Genomic DNA, 25,256 nt, shown 5'->3' with positions numbered 1-25,256 from the left:
TGCTGTTTCGGTTTCAGTTTCAACAGCCGAGCAACGACTGTAACGTCATAGTATGCTTATAGGTCACGTGAGATATGAAATAAATTGGAGTAGCACGGACAATTGAGCTAGTTGGTACCTCTGAAAACTTTAGAAAGCGCTGCAACAGGGGACACAAAGAGAAAGAGACGAAGGACAAGCACTACTATCAACTGAAGTATTGGAAAAAAACAAGGTTAAGGGGGGACACGGCTCTTTGGCACCGAAAATCGGCCCAAAAAATTAGATTTTCAATCTTTTAATTTTCGTGTTCCTCGCACCATTCCGCATCTGTATGCAAATTTTTATCATTATACCCCACGTAATTAAGAAGTTATAGCAATTTAAAAATGCAGTACCACACCCACTGCCCTTTAAATTGTGGACAAACGACACCCAATTTCGATCGCCCGGTGCATCGAAACTACGTGCTCTACCGCGGCCATTTTGGTCTCGTTCGAAAGCGCAGGCTTTCGGCTTATTTTTTCTTTCGAGCAGCAACCCTGTACATGCGGCCTTCGCCAAAAAAACTAAAGAAAAAATTAATAGTGGCGCGCGCTGCTATTGGCCGGTTTAGGCAAGTGATCAAAATGGCGTCGTCTTGTTGGTTCCGGCAAGCTAGCCATGGAAAGCGGACGCCCGGCGACGCCATTTTGTCTTTCTGCCGACCACGCTAGTGCAACGCGAGAACCATGCCAGGAGGCGCGAAGAAGTACTGCTCTGTGCACAAGTTCGGGCGAAAGTGTGCAAAAAGAAAAAAACGTGTTAATGACGCGACATTGTTGCATACTGTGCAACAAGCAAGCGCCAGTGGTACGGGATTGCGTGACGGTCACGTTGCGGGCGGTGACGCTTCTCCGTCTCCGCTGGATAACGGCGGTGTTCTTCGTGCCGATTGTAGTCACGTACGAATTGACACCGCGCCTGTCATTAACAGTGACATAACTCAAGCGAGTGCCCGTGAGCAGTCTGCACTTGATCGACTGGAATCGACGCCGGCGACGGCACGAAAGACAGCGCTGTTCGCCGACGCAAGTGGTGCGTCCGCAGGATCAGACGCAGACGGAACAGCCTCCTATGCAATAATTGACCTCAGCGTTGCGAACGTCCTCTTGGATGCCGTGTGATGCAAAACGTGTCGCGGATGTGTGAGGCTGATTACCAGCGACCAGAGCTATGGCCTCACCGTGAAACTGATCGTGCTATGTGGCAACTGTGGTGAGATTGTGGCCGAGTGGAACTCGCGGAGGGTTGACTGTGAGAAAAAGTGCAATCCTTTCGAGCTCAATATTCTTGCTAGTCGAGCAATTCTGTCGATCGGTAACGCCTAGACAGCAATGAACGATATCTTTTCGGCGATGGGATTGTCGCGGCATGGCATGCACAACAAGACGTTTTAGCGGCACTTGAAAAACACACTGCAACCTGCTGCTACTCGAGCAGCCGCGGCAGCTATGGCACAGGCCGCGCAGGCAGTGGCGAAGGTATAGACCTCCTGCATGTTTGTAAACAAACGAGGTGGCGCTGCAGTCGCTAGCGAGCTCGTGGTAGGCAAAAGGTCGGGGAGTGGCGTCGCGGATAGGTGTTGCGCGGGTTTTCAAGGCTTGTAGGCATGTTTCCAGTTTTTGCGAATCACAGTAATGGTTGATGTTTTAAACTAGTAATTTCTTGAATTACACAAGCTCGCGTTGACCACGTGCGACGTATTCAGAGAAATAGTTTGCCACTGTGTATTGTATATATGGTTATTAGTAAACAGAAAGCGTTTCTGCCGTTGATTTAATTCTACACTAGGCATTGAATAAAATAGGAAGTTTTTGACACTCTGCTATAGCCAGAATGATATTACTTCGGAGCAGCAGTGAGAGGATGTGCTGGCGTTCTTTCGGCGGAGTAGACATGCGCTCACTGTCTGCTGACACACGTACCTGTCGCGCTGAGTGAAACTGGTGGCTGGTGTGTCACGCACCAGCCAGGCCGACTTCTGTCTCCCCTTGTTAAACTGGTCGATTTGGTGAAAATTTTTGATTTCTGGAATTATTTTCTTTCTTACCCTGGGGTGATCTGTTTCGTGACGAAAAAATTATAGCAAAATAATCAGTAGAAATTTATAAATTACGCTTTCTTGATGTGTTGTCGAAAATTGTGAGGTAATTTCTCTGATTTCTTTGACGCTTTCTTTGAGTTCATTGCCACATTTCTTTGACCAAAGCGCAAGCGAACAGGCCAAAAACGAGGGAATAAACGTTAAGTTTGTTTTCTGACCTTTCACATTTACTGCGATTGGCATCACTCACACCTTCGTAATTTCGTAACGCAGAAAAATGGAATGATTCTATTTGTCGCAAACGATTTCTGAGAGATTGAGAAGTGTAATAAATCTCTTAATTTTTTCCTACACGTGCAGTACTATATATATGTTCGTTATTTTTGTAAGAAACGTTTTCATGTAACTATGTATGCATAAGTAAATTATCATCTAAAAGAAGAGCTAACAGCGTCATCATGTAGAACAGGGCTTTGTGAACATGCTGGCATAAAATAAAATAGCGCACTTTCTACTCAATTATTTAAGACCTTGGGGTGACTTGACGAGGGTGTTAATTATAATGACTCAAGAACTGCACCAGGTATACGTAAAAATAAAGCGCATTACTGAAACTAGTGCAGCAGTTTAATATTTGCACCAAATTTAGGTACATATCGCATGCATAAATAACGAAAACACTTTTCATAGCCGCGTCCCCTCTGAATCTCGCCACGTGTCTGTTAGTAGCACGCCTGCTTCTCCAAACAAGCTTCGCGATCATGGACCACATCATGAAACATGGCACATGCGTGATGCAATGAAAAAGCATGTGGCGTTTAGCACACTTAAGATACGTTATTCTAAGCATGTACGTGACCGCACAAGAACTTACCAGACTTCTTTCAACTCGAATCAAATAATTACATCGGTCATATTTAAAAAACATTTTGAGGCATATATTAAATGCCATAAAACGCGTCATTTAAACATGCTGTGCTATTAACAAAAGAATGCATTCCTTGGGTACGAGTGAACCTGCCGGCGCCCCGTGCACGCCGGCTCAAGATGATAAATACGTGCACAGCTTTATATGTGCTTTTTTTCTTTGCACAGTTATAAGCGCACCATGCTGATGTTCAGGTGAATGAACGCAGTAACTTGCATGCTTATATTAAGTAGATTAAGTGGCAGTGCCGATCGACTCCCAGACTTCGCGTTTTACTACCGCGGCCCATTCCCTGTTAGCCAGTTTCCTAATGCGGTATTTATCTGCGACAAACCTATCGGGGCTAATTTAAATTTCCTTTTATGCTACTACGCGGATCCAACAGTGATGCAACTGGTCAATACATGCTGCTTCTGCAGTGCGCAGGCATGATGCAGCCGCCGATAGCTAAGGCAGCTGCAGTAGGCACGGGCAGGCGGAACCTGTTTTGCCTACCATGCAAAAGTCTCTCCTGACATCAGCGCCACCGCATCCTCGTGACGTCGCGGGGTGAAGGAGGTCTATATGACGACTTGTGTTTTGGGCACAGGGGGAACATTGCCGTGTGTTACGACGGCACATGGATGACGCGAGGGCACTTGTCACATATAGGCGTCGGTGCCGTAGTGGAACTCTTCACTGGTTATGTGCTCGATTATGTGGTGCTGTCAGACTTTTGTCTGGGCTGCGAAACTGGCCCAAAGCCGAACACTGACGGCTATGAAAGCTGGAGATCGCGCCACGAGTGCCAAAAGAACACCAACTGCAAGGCTGGCCAAATGGAGGTAGAGGCAGGCAAAATTCTATTTGAGAGGTCTCTACAGCGGCCACAACATGCGCTACACAACGATGTTATGCGATGGGGACAGCCGCACGTTTAATGCCCTTCAAGATGCTAAAATCTGTGGCTACATTGAAGTAGTCAAGGAGGATTGCATAAACCATGTGCACAAGCGTATGGGAGCAGCTTTGCGCAACCTCTTGCAGAGGCACAAGGGTGCAGAGGAAGGCTCACAGCTGATCTAGTTGACAAGCTAGCTATATATTATGGCCGAGCGCTAAGGTCAAATGTAGGTAATGTGGATGCTATGCAGCGAGCCGTGATGGCGACATATTACCACATCACGTCTACTGATGACTGCCCCAATCTACAAGAAAACTAATCAGATATTTGAAATCAGCATGCAAAAATATACAAATGGTGCAAGTTTCAACCAGAGCCGCCCGTAAATAAGGAAAAAAGTTCTAAGAGGGCTGTCCCCCTTAAATAGCTCACACAAGGCAGCCAGCAGCGCATGCGCCTACCCCCAAAATGACAAAACGAATCACTGTGTCGAACCAAGATACCGAATTTCACAATCATGGATTACAACAGATGGTATGCTGACGCACTTGTCGGAGTTTTTGTGAATATGATATGCCTCAGATAATTCCCTTGTTAGCTGATTGGAATGCCTATACAGAATGTTTGTTCTATTGAACAGAGGTACACATGCATTTTTGTCCAACGAGCTAGAATTGCAGTCTCTGTAATTAATGCAGGGCCAAATTAGAGGTAGGAGCCCCCTTTAAAGACGAATTATGTTGGTGCAGCCGTGTGTTTACACATTATGACTGCGACCAAACCAGTACCAACAGTATGACTGCGACCAAACTCGCATTGTGCATTCAAGTTTTCAGTTCTCCTTTAAGCCTGAATTAACAAGGTTCTATTGTACACATGATATGGCAGCTTGGCTACTGGCAGCAGTGCTACAGTGAGTTCAGATAAGGTCCAAAAAATTAAGCAATCGAGCAATCAGTTGTGATGCGTCCGAAATTTCAGGTGCTCTATAATACATTGGCTCTGTGGGGAATTCACACACCTCTGCTTTTTATTCCTCGCCTTTCTCAGTCAAACTTCTTGGCCCTTTAACAAAGGAGTAAGCCGGGATAGTTGGTACATTCTTTGCATGAAAAACAGCCCTTGTAAAAAGCCCTTGTGAAAAAAAGCTTGTATGCACTGGCCATATGTATGTCGTTGTTTGCATTTGTACAGCACAAGGTTTAGTATTGCTTTTTCAGCACTGGTCAACAATAATCTAGTGTGTTTAAGCGGGGATGCGGGTTTCAGAGATAAAATTTTTCATTTTTTTTGCATAGAGCAATGAAATTTGGCATGCTTATTAGAAAGTCAACTGAATGCTTAAATACAAAATTTCAGTGCAATGTCTTAAGGGGGGACACGGGTCTTTGTGAAAAAATTTTTAATATTGAAGTTATTGCCATGAAACTTTGTAGGTACACATATTTCAGCATGCTGATCTCAAATATGAAATTAGTTTCTACAATTTTTTTTCTTTCTATTGTATGTAGTTTTTTATGAGAAGAGCTTCTGACAGGGTTTTAAAGAAAGCTGCTGAACAGATTCTCATAATCTGTATGTTGCTAGATTCTAGAAGGATCAAGGATTGCAACAAGGGTAATAGCATGTTTCTAGCTCTTCTAGTTCAAAAGTTGTGGTCATCTAAAGTTGTGGTTGAAGAACTGAAATTTTTATAACGTTAATTTTAGCAAATAACAAATTTGTGTTTACACGTAGCTACCATCTGAAACCCTTATTGCAATCACCACCTATTTAGGTACTAAACAACACAAAAGTTGGCAAAATCTGATGAGCAGAAGCAGAGATAGGCTTGTCATTAGACTGCCATGTGACGAAAATAATCGAACTGAGAAAATTGCAAAAAACAATTTACAATGTTTCCAATGCCTTCTTTGTGCAAAAAAAGTAGCGTCTAGCTTCAGAATGCCCCAGGCGAGTAATGTTCATCAGTTTTTCTTTGGTGACGTCGCTTTGCGGCAGAGATGAAGCAGGCTGAGGCTGCACGCTTCTGCTCGGAGCCTATAGCTCGGCGAGAGTCTTTCTCCTGTGCCCTCTGGCTGGCTATGTGGTTCTGTTCCACTTGGAGCTCTTGCAGAATGCGTGACGCAGCCTCCTGTGTCCCAGAATTAAACCGCATGACTGCCTCAGCGACAGCCGCTTCAACAGATATCAGTGAAGCATGCTTTGTCTTAGGCATCAAGGACCAAATCACTGAATGCAGTGCCTCATTTGCATTCTGCATTTGTCCTCGCTGGCATCTGCTGAGTAAGTCTTTGTGTGCAAGGCGCTTGTACACAGGTAGCAATGCTTGGCTGACGTAGTCGGGCAGGTTGTAACGGTGTTTCGGTGGCTGCTGTCCCCTTGCAATCGCAGCATTCTGTTTGCACCACGAGTTGGTACCTCGTGGGCATAGGCCATGGTTTTGGCACTTGTCGGTCAATGTCACATCATAATATGTGGCCATTACTGCCCGATGCATTTGCTCGACATCGCCTGCATTAGATTTTAGTGCCCAACCATAGTAATTGCTGAGTTTGGTGATAAGGTCTGCAGTCAGTCGACCTTTACCACTCAACCTTTCACAATCCTCTGCTTTGTGCTTTTGGAGAAGAATGCGCAAAGCACTGCCCATCCGCTTTTGTACATGATTTGTACAATCTTCTTTTTCAACTGGTATAAAACCATATACCTTTGCTTCCTCTACCGCACGGAAATGCTTGCTATCTCCATCGCAGAGCATTGTGGTGTAGTGCAGGCCGTGCCGCTCCAATGATCGTTGGAAGAGCATCAGAGCTGCATCCCGGATTTTGAATCTGTGTTCTTTTGGTATACATGCTGTGCCTTCCATGCGTTGTACTGGGGGTCCTCCTCTTTGGGTGCATTTTTGCAGCCAAGGCAGTAGTTGCACAGCACTACATAGTCTAACACATAGCCTGAAAAAAGCTCTATGACAGAGCCCTCACCAATGTGGGACTGGTGCCCTCTCGTCATCCATGTTCAATCGAAGCGGACTGCGATATTTCCGGGATTACCGAAATTCAGTTCTCTGTATAGTTCTTTCACTGAGGAAGCACAATCAGTCAGCACACTTTCAGCAGCTAGCGTCGCGGCAGGCTTCAACATAGACTTGAGGTGTGCTTGGTAGGTCTTGTTGTGAAGACCCCTGTGGGAGATTCCCATGGTTGAAAAAAGTCATTCAGTGCTGTTTGGCCGTTCTCTGCAGTTAGCGCAGCCCGGGCAGCAAGAATATTTACCTGGAAGGGATTGCACTTTGCGCTTCCAGGTAGACGCTGGGAACTCCACTCGCGCACGACATCGCCGCAAACAGAACACTCCGAGCACAACTGTACAGCAACACCGTATTCGCGAGTGCTTTTCTGGATGGACACTACGCCACCGCACTGGCGGCACACGGTTTTTTCGAGCAGCCGGTTGATTGCTGACAAATCGACGATCGTGTACATTGCCGTCGCCGCCGGGCCTGTGTCGCCTCTATCAGTGCGAAGAGTCTGCAGCTTGCGCTCGGTCGCAGATATAGAAGAGAGCTCTGAAATTCGGGCGTCAGCTCGTTCTTGTAGTCGCTCCAGGTCTTGGCGGCTCATAAACGTCGTGTCGACGCGCGTTCGTTGCTGGCGGCCACCCGTGTCATCGGAGTCGGCCGCGGAGACGCCCGTCACGACACTTTCAACTGTCTCGCTTCGATCACTTGCTTCGAGAGCGCATGGACGACCTTCCACTGCATCCTTATGCTTGTTAGAAGGCTTTTTACGTCTTTTACCGAACTTGTGCGCAGTGCGGAACTTTCGGTACGGTGGAGACATAGCTCGCTTCCAAAACCAGGCTGAGACTTCAAAATGGCGTCGCGTCCGTCGGCAGCGCGGACCCTAATAAAATGGCGTGGGCCAATGAGCTGCGCCGGTTTTGAAACGTGACGGGCAATGACCAATGGCACAGCGAGATTCTGTCTTTCCTTTTTCTTCTTTTCATGGCTAACAAAGCGACGCTGCGCGTGCAGCTCCGATGGAGAGCAAGAGACGCTCTTTCAAACGAGATCAAGATGGCGGCTTTCTGGCGCGTCATTTCAAAATGGTGCGCAGTGCAAAATGAGCATTTTTGAGGTTCTTTCGCGAGACATTCGGTCAGAATACTCCCGTTATTTGGCTTTTTCTGAAAAACTATGGGTTTCTCCGCTTTGAAACTTCACCCACATATAGAGAGTGACCTCATGGTCACGAATAATCCAAAATTGAAGAACTGATTTTTCCACAATTTTTCGGCCGCAAAGACCTGTGTCCCCCCTTAAGTTGCTTTGACATTATAAATTGTTATATGCTACATCCCTATACCATACTTGCAGAAAGCCTGGCGTGACAACAAAAAACGGTGCATGTGTAGTCACTTTTAAATTTGACCCAAAGGAATGGTTGATGCTGTGGCATTCTCCAAACATTTTCAGCACCCTGAATTTTTTTTTTACATGGAATGTTATATCAACACTTGCATAATATTGTGACTGACTAGGAGACGATGAAGCAGGCAGTGGTGCGGGCAAGAGCGCTCGTACTAGGCTTGCAGCCATTAAGTCATATCATCATCATCTGTCATCACGTCTAGTTCTTCGGCTTGCCGTCACGCAACAATATATTCTATGTCAAATTAGTTACATATTAAAAAAATGAGAGTGATTAAAAATATAGGAACATCACTGCATAAAAAATTTGTCAAGGTACACAATGCAAAAAACGGCAGGAAAATCCATGCAGTCATTGTCATGCTATGCTTTGTACAAGCAGGGCAGTCTGGTCAAAAGCACTTCAGAGAAAACTGGCATTTTGACAGATTTCAGTCGGTTATTTGCTACCTAAGGTCACAAAAACATTTTTAAAGTCACTTCTGGGTGGCTTTCTGGGAGAATTTTTTGGGATATACAGTCAAACCCACTTATAACAATACCGCTTTTAATAATACCGTATTTACTCGCGTAATCCTCGCACTTTTTTTCCCTGAAAATCAATGCGAAGTTTGGGGGTGCGATAATTATGCGGGGAAAATTTTCAAGCAAATGTTTCGGAGTGTTAAATGCAAAGATGAATGGGTGCAAGATCAGGATTGTCAGGTCCACAATTGTAAATATAACAAAAACATTACTTTCAAGCGTAACTTACCTTCGTTATGAAAGTACAGGGTGAACGTAAGCTCAAGCTGCTAAAGCACTTTATTTGCCGCGCGCAACCTCCCCGTCACTACTCGCGTTGCGTACGTCCTGCAGGCAATTCTACTCTTCATCAGAGTCCGTGTCGACACTGGAATCGATGGTTTCTTCATCTTCCGATGCTTCTTCGTCGTCCCACACCAGGTGGTCCTCGGTCGCATCCAGGGCGTTCGAAATTCCTGTTTTCTTGAAGCTTCTGGCCACCATGTTTACATCAATCATCCCCCATGCCTCTGATACCCAGCTGCACAACAGCTCCACGTACGGTCTTTTGATCTTGCCGCCCGGCATCGGAGCATATTCACCTTCGGCCATCCATTCTGCGTACAGCCTCCCGACGTCATCTTTAAATGGCTTGTTCAAAGATACGTCAAGAGGCTGTAGCATTGATGTGAGGCCACCGGGTATAACAGCCAGGTCCGTGCGCAGTTCCTTGAACTTCGCCCGAACCGACTCTTGAAGATGGCCCCGAAAGCTATCAAGCACGAGGAGCGACGGAAAAAGAAGCGCTCCCGGTCGCCACCCCCACACAGTCTTCACCCAGTCCACCATAAGGTCCACGGTCATCCACCCCTTTTCTTGGACGCGCACGTATATACCAGGGGGGAGCTTTCCTTTCGGGAGGGTCTTCCGCTTGAAAATGACGTACGGTGGGAGCTTCGGCCTGTCCGCCGTCACGCCTAGCATGACCGTGCACCTCTGTTTTTCGGCACCTATAGTCCTGACGTGCACAGTCCGAGCGCCTGTCTGTTCGACTGTCCTGCTGCTGGGCATATCGAAATTCAGCGGAGTTTGGTCCGCGTTCCCTATCTGGGAGAGCAAGAAGTTTTTCTCCTGCCGGATCCTGATAACGAATCGATGGAAGTCCACTATTTTCTCTTCATAGGCTGTGGGCAGGCGCTGGCAAAGCGTCGTTCGCCTCCTGAGCGAGAGCCCATTGCGCCACATAAATCGTGTGGCCCACCCGTTACTAGCGCAGAAGTCTTGCACCGGGATGCCCTCCTTTCGTGCGAGTACGAGCGCCTGGTTCCGTATCAAATCAATCGACACAGCACACCCATCCGCTCATCGAGCCTTGATATATTCCAGTAAAGAGGATTCGACGGCAGGAAATTTCCCAGTCTTCGGTCCACGGAAGGCCCGGCGCATCTTACCAGTCGTCTTGAGTTCGTCGTGCTACCGTCTCCAATACCGGACGCAAAACTCGTTGACGCCGAAGTGTCTGCTGGCGGCGCAGTTGCCATGTTCCAACGCATACTCAATAGCTTTTAGCTTAAAAGCAGCTGTGCAGCTTGCGTAGCGTCCCATGCCGAAGCGCCACAAAGAGCACGGTGCAACACGCAAACAAGGCAAACGAGGCCTACGAGACACCGGAGAGCTGGAGACACCTTCGCAAAATGGCGTAGCGGTGGTGAGTGGATGAGCGGTAGCGGCGGTGGCAGCGGATGATAGCACAGTACCGCCGCCTAGTAGCACGCGCGCCCAACCATGGCAGTTAGTTGTGGCCGCAGTCAATAGACGGTGATCGCTACGACAAGCAGACGGCTCGCGGCAGTAATTTTGGGGGTGCGATGATTATGCGGAGAAAAAAAAAAATGTTCCAATTTTTGATAGTCAATGTGGGGGGTGCGAGCATTATGCGAGTAAATACGTTATATCGGATATAGCAATGGACAGCCGCGGCACCGTCACCTTTGCAATGTGTTCTATGGTAAAATAAACTGCTTATAACAGTGCTATCATACTAGATTGTCGGTTATAATGCAAAAACCGAAAGATTGACGTGCCAGGAATAATGGGACATGAGGATAAAGATGCATGGGAAAAAGTAACATATGCACTGATATAGTTAAGAATCGCACAATACAACTGTATGTTCTCGTAACAAATTTTTGATATCGGAGTTCGAGTGGCGGACAGGATCAAAATTTTCTTCATTTAGTGTATTAAGATCAGCATCGTTTTTTAGTACAGGGTAATCCACTTATAACGATACCAGATATAACGATATATTGCCTATAATGATCAAATTCTTTAGATTTATCAGTTCTCCCATTACCCAAATGTAAAATTAAACCGTATTTAACGATACAATTATTGGCCAAATAACGCATACAATGATAGGATTCTGGCCTTCCGGAAGGTGTTTACCACCAAAAGTTTGATAAAAATAAAATACCCGCACGGTGCTAACTCCGGAACCCTCCCGCCGTGGTCGGCTGCTGCCTTGCGCAGCCCCAGCCTCGGTGACCAACTCTGGGCCGTCCAGAAGGCTCGTGAGGCGACAGCGAGGCAATACCTCGACGTCCCCACGTGGGAGACCTAATGCCCCGTCGGCGAAAGCTCTGCAGGACCTTAAATAAAGGTGTTACCAACCAACCAAAAGTGCATTCGGTACAACCGGCACAGTCTAGGACAAAGATTGCTTGCTGTCATTCGCGTGAGGCGATGGGATACTTCGCATTTCCTTATGCCTTGTTTCACAAGTGCTGCTAATTTTCTTCAGTTTTGCTAGAGATATGATCTTATCTTTTTCTTTTACATAAGACTTGTAGCACAACAATATCCTGTAATTATGCAATGCGAATACCGGAAGAATATGGTACTTTAAAAAGAAATCTCATGTGGGAAAACACTAGGAAGCATTTTCTATGCAACCCACAGCCTTTTTCTGTAGCAGATTTAATTTTGACAAATTTGCAATTCCATTCGTTCACCATACAACGCTACAGTACTGTAGAATAGACGCTACCTGAGCATTATACAAAGGAATTTTAACTTTGGCTGGAAGAATATGCCTTGTGCGCGTAATGATCCCAATAGCAGAAGATAATTTAGAGCTTAGATACTCAATATGCATATTGCATGTCAGATGCTTATAAAAAATCACTCCAAGAATTTTGACCGAGTCTGCGATTTCTAAAACATCAGTACAGAGACGTGCATAGGCTGTTTTAATGTTTTTACTTTTCGTGAATAAAGGACTGCTTTTGTTTATCTTGAATTTATTCGTAAAGAATTGACATCTGCCCATACTTTTGTACTGCTAAGCATGTTGTTTGCTGTGCGAGTTGGCAGCAGCAGTCATGGCCATGCAAGCAGCATCTAAGCAAAGATTGCCCCCTTTGTACGGGTGCTCTCAAATCAAGCATTGATCCGCAAGCTCCAACAGGATATATTTCACTGATCGCGGATTATCTGCCTAGCTTCTGCCCACAGAAGAAACCAGCAGTGCGCTGGAGGTTTTTTTTTTAGTTTTTTAAAATTAGATTTTTTTCCTGACGTTTATGTGATTTGAAAGCAGTTTCCCCTCTTAACTCTTTCTGTACCACACCCATTGGGCATTGTTAGCCTGCTAACGATGTTTTAGTGCACAGATTTCGGAACCTTCCACTTTCCTTACGCTGTGGTAGTTTTCTTTTTTCTTGCGAGGCGGCACAAGACTCGAAGACTCTGTACTGCGCTCATTGCCCACTAACGACGACTTCGCCGCATGGCTTCGGAGTCTGGTTTTCTTTTTCCCGCAAGGCGTCATTTTTTGAAAGCGTTCCGAAGGCTCGGTAGCATCAGTCGCATGTTGGCCTCCGCGTGCACGATGCACACTCTAAAGCGTCTCAGATCTCAGGACTCTGCTTTGTCTGCAGTAGATTTTATCGATGACCTGAGCAGCAGCGAGTTAGGAGATACAGTGAAAGCTCGTTAATTCACAACTCGTTAATTCGAAATTTTGGATAATTCGAAATAGTCATCGTGGTCCGGTCCGCAGTGCATAGAAGTCTATGCGCGTAACAGCTCGTTAATTCACTCAAAAATTGGCGCCGCCACCCATAATTCGAACTGTGCGCCGCCAAGCGCCGCTGTTGAAAACCATCGTTGGAAGCTTTCACGGCAGAACGATAGATGGCACAACCATCGGGGCGCCGCTAGGGTGCTGGAACAAGTACTAACCAGTCTTTCCTGCCGCGACTGCTTCGAGGAACGACGTTTTAGTGTTTTAGCCCTCGTTTTGCACGCCACTTGCTGTGAGCTTGTGTCCGCGAGATGTGTTTGCGTGGGAAATACTGCGCCAAGACGGTGGAGGATGGAGCTAGGGAAGCGTCAAGTTCTCCTCATTGTGGATAACTGCTCGGCACACAAAGTCGACGCCGTCCGCGGCAGAAGTTATGGGAGCACTGAATGTCGCGCGCCTTTTCTTCAGCTTTGAAGAGGGGGAAGAAGACTCCCTGCGTCGCATTCGCGCGCTAGAAGACCGAGTGACTATGGTAGCCCTCAGAGAGAAGAAGCAGAAGATGATAACAGATTGTTTTGCTAAATAAATGTTTTTCGTGCCCTCCGGGCATCAAACGCGTCCATTTTTGCTCACTTTCATTAGTTCAAATTTTGGTTAATTCGAACTGGCCTGGCGGCCCCGTGGAATTCGAATTAACAAGCTTTTACTGTAGTGCCTTTTCGTTGGGATTCAGTTCTGACAATGGAAACCAGCCTGGAACACAGGCAGCTGTCCTCTGGTGCCCGACTAGAGGGTTTCCTGTTACCTTGTGGCAAGAATGCTGTTCAAGATAGAAGTTAGATTTTTTTCACAAGTGGTGCCACATTTCGCTGTGAGACAGTGTTTTGTTACTGCGAAAACGAATTTTAAATTTTCCGATTTTGTGTTTTTTTTTTTTTCGATACAAATGAGCCTTTACAAGTTTTCTTCAATTTCTGCATAAAATTTGTTTTTGGCAATTAAAATTTTCTGTTGCTACGTGCAATTTGTTACAGCACTTTATATGCCTAAAAAGCACATTTATTTAGGTTTGCTTCGTGTATTTCAATAAGTTTTAAATGCAATAGTTTTTGCTGAAAAAAAAACGCAGTGAAACCTACAAAAATGGCCATTTTCCCCACGATCAGGAAAGAGTTAATAAGAGATGCCAGAATTGCAGTAGCAACTCCGTTACATGTGCATAGTTTTGTGTGTGGCAGCACCTATTTTATTTTTGTTTCTAAGCTCGCTATAAATAGTGCAATAGTGTGCATCATTGTTGACAGGCGGTGTTGTGCTTTAGATGTCTTGCTAGGCAGTGGTGGGAAACGTAATGAGATTTTTGTGATGGCTGACCTTAGTGATTTAATGGTGCTCAGGTTGACCTCAACTGGCAGACTGAGAGCAACCATGACACTGCTCTGACCCTGGCATGTGCGGGAGGCCACGAGGATCTGGTGAGCCTCCTTCTGAACCGGGGGGCCCACTTGGAGCACCGTGACAAGAAAGGCTTCACACCACTGATGCTGGCTGCCACGGCAGGCCATGCGGGCGTCGTCGACATTCTCCTGTCTCATGGTGCCGATCTTGAGGCACAGTCAGAACGCACAAAGGACACGGCGCTTTCGCTTGCCTGCTCTGGAGGACGTTATGAGGTATGGCTATGGTGTGCTGGTAGCTGTTAGTGGGAATTCCTGTGTGGCTTGCTTGTGTGCGTATCTGTGGGCTTGAAGCCACCTTTGCATGCAAGGTTGAGGCAGCAGCTGAAATTTGCCTTGTTTGTATAGTAGGCTATCAGGTAGAATTACCTTGGAGAGGAAAGAGCAGCCTGGAATAACAGGTTGCAGTGGCTTGTGTGTGAGCAGCTATATTTTAAGTGAGCAAATAGTTTGCAATTCAGATTTGATAGTAGCTGGCCATAAAATTTGACCAGGTGTTTTGAATTCCTTGTTCTGTATTTACTTGGTTCTAACGCACCCTTGATTGTATTGTGCACCCATTTTTCAAGGCACTGCACTGCATTTGTGTGTTGAGATGAAACCGTAACCGGGCTGTGTTTTCCAGTCTTTTTGATAAACAGCTAGTTTACAGCGGAGCTGTAAAAAGGTTTCAAAATGCACATTTACACCCGTTTACATTTGCTATGGCAGTGGTAATAAAAAAAAAGCAGGAAAGGAAATGCGGAAGAAATTGGACATTGACAGCTTGCAACAGGTCGTCACTTTTTTTTTTGTATGCATTTTCTGTTCGCTTTATGGTCAGCTGACACTTGATATGAGACATGACCTAGTGCTATTTGCTTTCCCGCACTGCCTTTGTTACCTAGCATGTGTGCATCTTTAAATGTTCCCAGCAGGGATCTTCCACTACTGTCTATTGACTAAGCAGATGCTTGATATCACTCAGGTGGTGGAGATCCTGCTGGCTCGTGGCGCCAACAAGGAGCACCGCAACGTGTCGGACTACACGCCACTGAGTTTGGCTGCATCCGGGGGCTATGTGAACATCATCAAGTTGCTGCTGCAGCACGGGGCTGAGATCAATTCTCGCACTGGCAGCAAGCTGGGCATCTCACCCTTAATGCTGGCTGCCATGAATGGCCATGTAGCAGCTGTGCGCCTTCTCTTGGACAACGGCAGTGACATCAACGCACAAATCGAAACCAACAAGAACACTGCCCTGACTCTGGCTTGCTTCCAGGGCCGCCAGGAAGTGGTTGCACTGCTGGTGGACCGCAAGGCTAATGTGGAGCACCGGGCCAAGGTACATGTAGCACAGAGCTGAGGGCATGCTGCAGCAGGGATGATTCTTGGGAGTCGTGTAGCAGAAAGGGCCAGATGATCTTCTTCCACAGCCAGGGGGCTGCCCCTGCAGCTTATGTAACTGTCAAATTATTTCCCGAGAAACGTGCCAAAATCGACAAATTGTTTTCGCAGTTCTGGGTGAAAATGACTGTTGTAATGCTTAAAATGCGCACTAAAGCCTGAAATGCGTTTCTCGTGGACAACTACCATCCTTTGGTGTTTAAAATTGCAGCCAACGCAAATGCCAAACGTAACTCGCTTTAGGCGTTGGGAGCAGCACAGCTTCAGGCCTGATGAATGCGACTCGTCATTGGTGATATCGGTGTGATCTTCCATGACGATTACAGCTAGGGGTTGGTGGCTGAAGGGTTAACTGCTGGCACGGCTTGTGACTGCACAGCATTATCCGAGGTGGGCATGCTATGGCATTTGTGACATTTGGCGCACACCTTTTAGCCACCGAAGAACAACTTTGCAACAAGTATTGAAATGGACCTTGCAGTAGCACTCGCAGCAAATGTTTCAGCAGGCAGCTACGGTGATTTTCGATTGGCTTTTGTTTTTTAGATGCAAGTCTTATGGTGCACTGTTGGACATGTCAAATTGTCACAGGTTATACGGTTCATTATTGGCAAGCTTCACTGTAGCCCAGATTGACTAGCTATGCACTGTGGGCACAGGGCTAAAAGGGAAGTAAGTAAGCAGGGAGGTTCTGTAGGTACTAGAATGGGTCAGCAGGTGCCTGGACACCTCGTCTGTGTACAGGTTCTGTTCGTAGCTTGGTTCATGCTGGCAGGTGCGTGAACAAGTTTTGCTTGGATGGAGCCCAGCACTCCTGACCCTGTGTGAATGTCCCATTTCAGACGGGGCTCACTCCTCTGATGGAGGCAGCATCAGGCGGCTACGTGGAGGTGGGCCGGGTGCTGCTGGACAAAGGGGCTGACGTGAACGCACCCCCTGTGCCGTCTTCTCGTGATACAGCCCTCACCATCGCTGCTGACAAGGGCCACTACGCCTTCGTTGAGCTGCTTATCAAGAGGGGTGCCGCCATTGATGTCAAGAACAAGAAGGGCAGCTCTCCCCTGTGGCTCGCGTGCAATGGCAAGTGCTCTTCCATGCACACTCTGTTGTGACATCTGTGTGCGTAGTTGAAAGAACTGCTAGTGGTGCAGTCCCAAGGCCTTCACACAAGCTTTTTGGTGCTCTGGGGAGTTTGTGGCCTCCAGGTTGGGCTCTGCAAACATTGCTCCTGTGAGACATGCTCCGAATAATTGAACAGCCCGAAAAATCCGGGAAGTACAAAAAATCACTTTATTGAGATAAGATCAGCTGAAAAAGTCACCGATTTTAACTTGCGGAAAATTTCTCTTGCTGGCGACGATTTGCGCCAAGGTTGTGCTTTCACTGTACACTCTAGATAGCAAGGTGACGGCGTTTAGCTGAATACTTCCCACTCTTCTTTGACGGACCCGGCGGCACAGGCGCCCTCACCACACTGCTCCTCAAGCACACGCAAAGACAAGGCACTTTTCGTTCAAAGCGGTGGAACCACCGGATGCAATCACAAAGCGGTGAACGGATGTAACGTCTGTGAAGACATGGTCGACATGGTCGGAGAAACCCACATGACGAAACGGCAAATGGCGAACTTTACCCGCCGCTCAGTGATTACAGTGCTCGGCTACTGATCCGGAGTACCAGGGTTCGAACTTGACCGCAGCGGCAGCGTTTAGATGGAGGCGAAGCGCAAAGGCGCTTGTGTGCTGTGCGACATGTCAGTGCACAAAGATCCCCAGGTGGTCGAAATTATTACGGGGCCCTCCACTACGGCACCTCTTTCTTCCTTTCTTCTTTCACTCCCACCTTCCTCCCTTCCCTTACAGCACCATATCAGGTGTCCACCGAGATGTGAGACACATACTACGCCATATCTTTTCCCCAAAACCCAATTTACCAATTTTCAACCTATGAGACAAGTGGTAACTGCCCGCAACAATGTTGGCGACAAAAGCAAGTTGACGGCGATGACAATCCAACTGCCACCTCGAAGTGTCAGAGATCGCAGGGGCCTCTACTGGCAAAAATGAGGTACCGAAAGTATGCCAAGCCAATCCAACTGCAGAGTAAATCCACCTCAGTCCAGGATGGGACCTTTTGTGCTGGCGAAAAGCCGATAAGATGGCCAATTTTGGCCCGCAGGCGACTGAAATTAGTCCAAAAAATCGAACTTTCGGACTTTCAAAGTCCGAAATATCCATCGCGAATATGTTTGCGCTTCTATGGGGTGACTGACGGTGCCTCATCGAAGTCCGAAATATCCTGAAAGTCCGAATTACCCGTTGGCTACTGTATAAAGTTAAACCTGGAGGTAACATACCTCCATGAAACGAATTAGTGATGTTATGAAGTTTCTCAATTCCCTAATGCTGCCACCATTGAAGCGTGTGTGAATTCCATGTAACGTAGGTGTCACACTGGGATCAGGTACTGCTGTAAAGGCACCAATTAGAAAATTTTGCACTTAGGTAATAGTAAAGCTGCAATGTAACGAATGTAACGAAATTGAAAAAAAAATGCGGGATTTTTTGTTTCGTTTTGGGTGCAACATAGTACCAATAGCACCTGCAGGTTCATGCAGAAAAGCTGACCTCCGAAGGTGTGCTGAGGGGAAGCCAGCTTTTTGAGTCGCCAGGTGTTGCTCGAAGTTTGATCTATTGATGTGTGATAGCCAATTTTTGTACAATGCAGCCATACATTTTCCTATACATTCACGTAGCTTTGCAGTGCACAGAAATTATTCAATTATAAAGGATAATTCGATCTGAGTTTCTGTATTTCTGTGTACATTTTTTTATATGGTGCTGAATCAGTCTAGTTTTGTTTATTTCAGTTGGAAAGACTGTGCATTATTTTTTTTAAAAGTTAAGGGCAACAAGAATTGCCTGTTTTTATTTTTTGTAAATATTTTTGTCCTACTGAACTAACAGTGATTTTATAATAAAAGCAGTTTTTTTTTTATTTTGCTATTCGAAAATTTTAATATTCGCACACCCCTAGCCGTATGTATACAGTTGCCGACCAATTTTTTGTACTCTGATCACTCGGGTTTGTGCAGTGTTGAGGAATAATTGTCACCGTTTTCAGGGGAACGTGTACAGTCAGACCAGAATGGAACACTCATATTGCCTATGAACAAAACAAATATTTTACCTGCACACTTTCAGCTGCAGTATACAACTAGCCTAATTTCATGTTTCTGGGAAAAGGGTGTACCAAAGTACATATTCCTAAACCAATTGTAAAAAATTATCTCGCTGCAAAGTAGTAAAGTACAACATATGCGAGTTTGTGTTTCATTCCGGCCTGACTACAAATTTACGACTGATATTTCAAACTACAGTAGAACCTTGATTATAAGACTTTTAGGGGACCACTTAAAGCTGTCGTATAATTGAAAATATCGCACAAGTGACGCATTTGCATAATAAGCACATCTGCGACTCGGGCTTTCAAAAATTAGTTATGCCCCTGCGTGTTAAGTATACATCTTAAGCACCTCCAAAATGATGATTTGGACGATGCGCCAGAAATGTGACTGCTATGACTGGTTGAAGACGTTTTGCAGCATGCAGTATGACCATGCCAGCGACTATTTCTGTTCAGACTTTCTTAGGCAATAACCTCATGCTGGGATGACCATACAGTTGATTTCCCTAACGCTTTTTGTCAGTGAAGCGCGTGGAACAACGGCCCAGACAAGCTGCCTTGCACCGATGGCCTCAGGTCGCACACACGGAGTCAGAGTCGGAGCCGTTGGCAGAACCGTCATTACAAGCCGGTGTGCGCTCTGTCGCATCGGTATTGATTCCAATCTGGAATTAACTTGGTTCACGTCACTTCTATCAATAAAGTGCACCGCCAGTGTCTCTCATTCCTACCAGTAAAGTGCACCGCCAGTGTCTATCATTCCGGACAGTTCCCGTTTGCTGTCATACAAAGTGGGGTGTGCACATTTTTCTGTCTCGTATAATCGAGGCTTTTAATGCATTATCCGTATGGGAGATTCATCTGGCCCGTGCCAATTCATCTTAAAATGCGAGTCGTCGCATGAACGGGGAACGCCTAATCGGGGTTCCACTGTATGTAGAGCTTGAAAGATCAGTTTTTCAGACTAAATTACCGTATTTACTTGCATAATGAACCCACTTTTTTTTTTTTTTTTCAGAAAAGTTGACATCAGTTTGGGGGGGGAGTTCATTACGCGGGAAAAAAAAGATTCAACCGATTTATTTGGAAGGGTCGATATTTCATATCATACCTCCGTCCGATCTTCCGTTATCAACAAACGTGCGTGGTCAGACAGTTCGTGCCGCTGGTGTTTAGCATTGTTCATTATGCGAGTAAATACGGTAGTTAGTGAGCATCACTGGCACAATCAGCCAACTCTTCATTGCCGCAGAATGCATCATCATCTATGCAAAAAATTCAATGTGCATATGGATTTGCTAGGACCAATGTGGTGATTCCTGTGCCTCATTGTTGCTACTCAAGGCGTTGGTACGCTTTGCTCTTCCTTTTGAGGTTGAATGCACCGCAAGGTTGTGGTTATTCATGGAGTCTTGAAATTTTCACCGCAGGAAATTAGTGGCTTTAGGCATGACTTTACCCTTCAAAACCTGCTGCTCTTCCTTTTGAGGTTGAATGCACCGCAAGGTTGTGGTTATTCATGGAGTCTTGAAATTTTCACCGCAGGAAATTAGTGGCTTTAGGCATGACTTTACCCTTCAAAACCTGCTGTTGGTGAAGGGCCACCATTATGAACCATGCTTTCAGCAAACCAACTCCAAAAAGTTATTGAAGCAAGCAAAGTCTGCTGTGGCTTAGTTATTCTAAATTAATCTGGCACAAGCCCTGGGCACTGATGTTACGCATCTTTCCTTGGTTAAGGAGAGATGCGGGTCTTGACATGATCAAAAAATGTGAAAATTCCAATTTTGCAAAAATGGCATATTCTTGATCTGTACATTCTGAAGTAGCTGCCTAAAAAGTTTCAAGGCCTAATTCGACCTTCAATTACTAAAAAAATTGCATATTTCTTGCCTACGATGACCGGAAATGGCGATTTGAGAGTGAAATGCGGCAGGACTTCGTGCCCGTTGCTTCCGACTGCGTCCTTGATGGCCGCCATCTTGGTTTTGTTTGAAAACTGGTCCCCTTCCCCACATCCTGGTATTACTCACATCTTCAAATTAAGATTTTCTCAGCTCTGGGTTTTTTGCCAATGGGACTAGCCTTATTATGTTTTTATAGTGCAATTTCAATTTTATACCGTTGAATTCGGAAAGAACTGAACTGTGGAACTCTGCTGTTTTCGTTTTGGCTGAATCAAACCTTGCATATTTTGTGAACCATAATGTCACCTAATTTCATAATTATGGTACCTGGACATTATTAACATTTTTATACGATGATGTACCTCAAAAACAGTATAATTAGCATAGCTTTAGATGGCAGCCCTTTGGCTACAGCATTATTTCAATCGAAACCAAAAGATGCTTAAAGAAAAAGTGTCTTAATGACCCATAAGTATTTAGCTAATTAGGCTTCAGTTATTTTCGCATATTGTAGGAACTAATTCAGGTGTACTTTTTGAAAACAGGAGGAAGAAACACATATATACATCCAATTTTATTGTGAAATCTTTAATAATAAAAATTTTTAATTTAAGACCAGCATCTCCCCTTAAATATATCTTCCTAACTTTGACATCGCTTTATAAGGAGGTATGCCCACAATAAAAATAGTGTGCCTGTTAGAGATTGCTGACAATGAGAGCTGCCATTGAATGAATATGAAGTAAGCAACCATTGCACGTGAATGGTTTCGGATGTTGCCAAGCTGAGAAGATGGTCAGTGAGCAAATTTCCAATCACATTGCATTTGGTCGCTGTGGCTGTCCAAGGGAGTATAACTGGTCCTCGGAAGAGGCCCTCCTCCTGTACAAGTGGTGCTTGTCAACCTAAACTGCATGTCGTGGGAGTGCATTTACAGTTGTGGCTAAGCGACACCTCCGCATGCAGGTGGGTACCTGGACGTGGTGCAGCTTCTGGTGGCAGCGCAGGCAGACATCGATAGTATGGACAACCGGCGGGTGTCATGCTTGATGGCCGCATTTCGGCGGGGTCACGTCAAGGCTGCCAAGTGGCTTGTTAAACAGGTGGCCCAGTTTCCGTCGGACCAGGAGATGGCTCGCTTCATGGCCACTCTGGGGCCGGACTCTCGAGACCTGCTACGCAAATGCCACCAGTGCACCGAGGTTATTCACGCAGCCAAGGAGCGCCAGGCGGCAGAGGCCAACAAGTGTGCCTCTTCTCTACTGGAGGAGCTCGACCTGGAACGCTCACGAGAGGAGAGTCGGCGAGCTGCTGCAGCTCGTCGGCGAGAACGCAAGCGCCGCAAGAAGAAAGAGAAGCAGGAGCAAGTGAGGATGATTTGCTTGTTGTGGCAGATATTTGCAGCCTGCGAATGGAAAAATGAGTGCCGGTTCATTGGTGCTTTGGTCATGTCAATATGAAGTGCATGAAGAAGCTGCAGTTGATTCAAGATTTGCATTATTCAAACCCGTTTTCAGCCCGCTTTGAGTGCAAATTGTCGAACGTTGGCTGTGTTTTGTCTTTCTGCAAACTTGACCTGCAGTAGGGATGAGGATACTGGCCATTATAACTGGCATTTTTTTTTTTTTCATTGAGGGCAGTGATTATGCTGCTAAAGGAAAAGAAAGGGGGGGAATTAGGTACATAATCAGCAGGTCACTGCAGGGGCCCATTGTTGAAGTAACTGAATTGAAGTTGTGTGTAAACCATTCCTAGTTTAGTGCCAGGGTTCTCCATAATTTGATGGCGTATGTGCTTGCAGATGCGGTTGGCAAAACTTGAAGCTGAGGGCGGGGACAAGGCAGCTTCGGCAAGTGCAAACAACGGCAAGGACTCTGATAAGGACTCCAAGAGCGAAGGAGACAAGCAACCAACTAGCTCCCAGTCAGAGGACGATGACGACGATGACGAGGAAGAGGAGGAAGAAGACACCCGAACCATGGCTGCTAGTGCCGGCAGCAGCAGGAACAGTCGGATAGCAGAACTGGATGAGCGGCTACCCAATCCTGGTGGGGCTGGTGGGAACCATATGGCTACCATTACAACAGGTGAGCTGGCAGCCACTGAGGTTGCTTGTTTTCCAACAGTGGTTGGTTGTTTGTTGAAGGCGTGATTTCTTGATCACTTGTGACCAAGTTGACAGCTTGCTTTTAATAGGTATACCTGTCTGCACATGCCTGCACAGGATGTCTGTAGCAGCCATGTTGGACTACTAGCTTCATCTTCTGCACTAAGGGAGCATGTTGACATTGTTATATAGAGGTACAGCTCACCTTGTTTATATGGAGGACTCGTGTTAGTTTTTCTGCAAATAGTTTTCAATGCCCTGTTACCTTGGATGTTGTAAAAACAGCTGAAATTTCCAGGTATGCAATCTACTCAAGTTTGCAGCACACTGATAATGGATTATAAAGATGTAAGCTATCTATCTCGCATTAATTTCCAATGCAGACTTTTTACCTTCCGTGCGAGCTGTGCGCTTTGCTTCACGGCTCCAAGGCTTTCGAAAAGTTGGCTTCTCCTGGCAGTTTACTAGCCTGGTGGTTAAAGAAGTATAGACACCTAATTTTGGTGGCATGTTTTCTTCTCTACAATGATGCGGAAGAAACTACTACGCATGAATCGCCATGTGGTATACACCCAAGACCGCTAAATAATTTGTAATTTTTTTTTCTCTCATGCTGTTTCGGTCTCGGTTTCAACAGCTGAACGATGGTTATGATGTCAAAGAGTGGTTTTATGTCACGTTAGGCATGGAAAAACGCCGATACAATCACTGCTTCATTTTAACTTACTGCAGTGCTGAAGCCAGCCTTCCTCAAGAGCCGGAACGTCAACGAATGTGGAAGCTGCGATTATATTGCAGTTTTTTCATGTCTCATGTGACCTGCTAGTACATGTTGACGTCACAGTCCTCATCCGGCTGTTGAAACCGAAACCGAAACAGCACTAGAACGAAATGCCATTATAAATTATTTAGTGGTCGTAGGTGCTAATTCAAGTATAGTAATGCATTACGCATCATTACAAACAAGAAAACACGCGCTCAAAAGTTAGGTGTCTAAAGCCACCTTTAACCATCTCAAAAGAGCACCATTTTATTATCTTTGGTATCCATTTGTCTCCGAATGTCTGCTTTGTGAGTACGCTGTTGCATGTCTGTGGTTCTGAGATGTCCTAAACTGCATGCATGCTGCAATGTAATCATTCTGCAGGAAGTATGTCGCCATTGCCAGACACTCTTTACTACAACCATTTATTTCTGAAAGATGTGACTACAGTTAAACCTTGATTTAATGAAGTTGGTAAAATCTACAGTTTACTTTGTAATGCTTAAATTTTGCTGCATCAAATTAGTCTCCTAGCATGCTAAGAATCTGCAAAAAATGCACTACGGATACCATATTTGCTCATGTATAACCCGCACCAAAATTCGAGAAATTCCATTTAAAAAGTGGGGTTGTGGGTTATCTGAATTTTTTTTTCTTTTGTGAAGGGGGGGGGAGGGGGGGGAGGCTTCACGGCAATGCGTGGCGGCTTCCCCCGTGTAGTCCGCCTTTCCCATCGTCATCGACGCTCGTCAAGCCGATGAGGGATCCACATTCATAGTCTGTTTATTCTTCCCCACGCCATTGGCCACGTTTTATTCAGCCAGGGTTGTTGAGCCTTGTGTCAGGCGCTGTTTCATGTGCTACACCTCAGTTTGCACTGTTTGCCTGCTTTGTTTTGGCGTCATGAGTGCGACTCGGCGGCAGTGTTTCACAGTGAAAGAGAGGCTAAAGATTATAGCCACTGCTGAAGAAATCGGCAACAAAGCTGCTGCGAGACAGCATGATGTCGAGGAGTCTTGCATTCACGACTGGAGGAAGAAAAAAGACATGAAACTACGAGCCCGGGACAGGCTAGCGTCTCGTGGTCCGAAGACTGGCGCGTACCCCCACCTCGAGACGCAGCTTGCCAAGTTCATTGAGGAGCAGAGAAGTCGTGGCCGCGTTGTTTCGACTGAGGTGGAGCAAATGGAAGCCCTGAAGTTGGCCCAAGAAATTAACATTTCACGCTAGTTTCGTGCAAGCCGTGGATGGCTTCATGCGAAGACGTGGATTTTCTATGCGGTGGCGAACAACCATGTGCCGGTGGCTTCCTGATGCCTACGAGGAAAAATTGTTAAACTTTCAGCGATATGTCGTCGCACTTCAGAAGGAGCACAGCTATTCGCTGTCTCAGGTGGGAAATTCTTATCAGATACCTGTGTACTTTGAGATGCCAATGGACATCACCATGGAAAAAAAGGGTTCCAAATCAGTCAGCGGACTGACCGCCGGAAATGCCAAGCTGGGCTGCACAGTCATGTTATGTGCTTTGGCTGACGGCACGAAACTGCGCCTGTGTGTGATTTTCAAATGCAAGACTCTGCTTAGCACACCACTGCTCCCAGGAATCGT

General features: G+C 46.0%; 1 protein-coding gene across 47 annotated transcripts in view; it reads left to right on the top strand.

Moving 5' to 3' along the window:
• mask (multiple ankyrin repeats single KH domain) overlaps positions 1-25,256 on the top strand; it is a 174,340-nt gene that overhangs the window by 90,192 nt on the left and 58,892 nt on the right. For all 47 annotated transcript variants that reach the window (XM_077650400.1, XM_077650398.1, XM_077650393.1 and 44 more), the window contains 5 exons: positions 14,237-14,512; positions 15,264-15,620; positions 16,525-16,762; positions 21,742-22,142; positions 22,577-22,862. In XM_077650400.1, coding sequence (XP_077506526.1) covers positions 14,237-14,512; positions 15,264-15,620; positions 16,525-16,762; positions 21,742-22,142; positions 22,577-22,862 — 1,558 coding nt within the window. The remainder of the gene's footprint in view (positions 1-14,236; positions 14,513-15,263; positions 15,621-16,524; positions 16,763-21,741; positions 22,143-22,576; positions 22,863-25,256) is intronic.

This window comes from Amblyomma americanum, chromosome 1, assembly GCF_052857255.1.
Source record: "Amblyomma americanum isolate KBUSLIRL-KWMA chromosome 1, ASM5285725v1, whole genome shotgun sequence".
NCBI lineage: Eukaryota > Metazoa > Arthropoda > Arachnida > Ixodida > Ixodidae > Amblyomma > Amblyomma americanum.
Note: the sequence above shows the minus strand (reverse complement) of the source record. Positions and strands in the feature narration are given on the sequence as shown.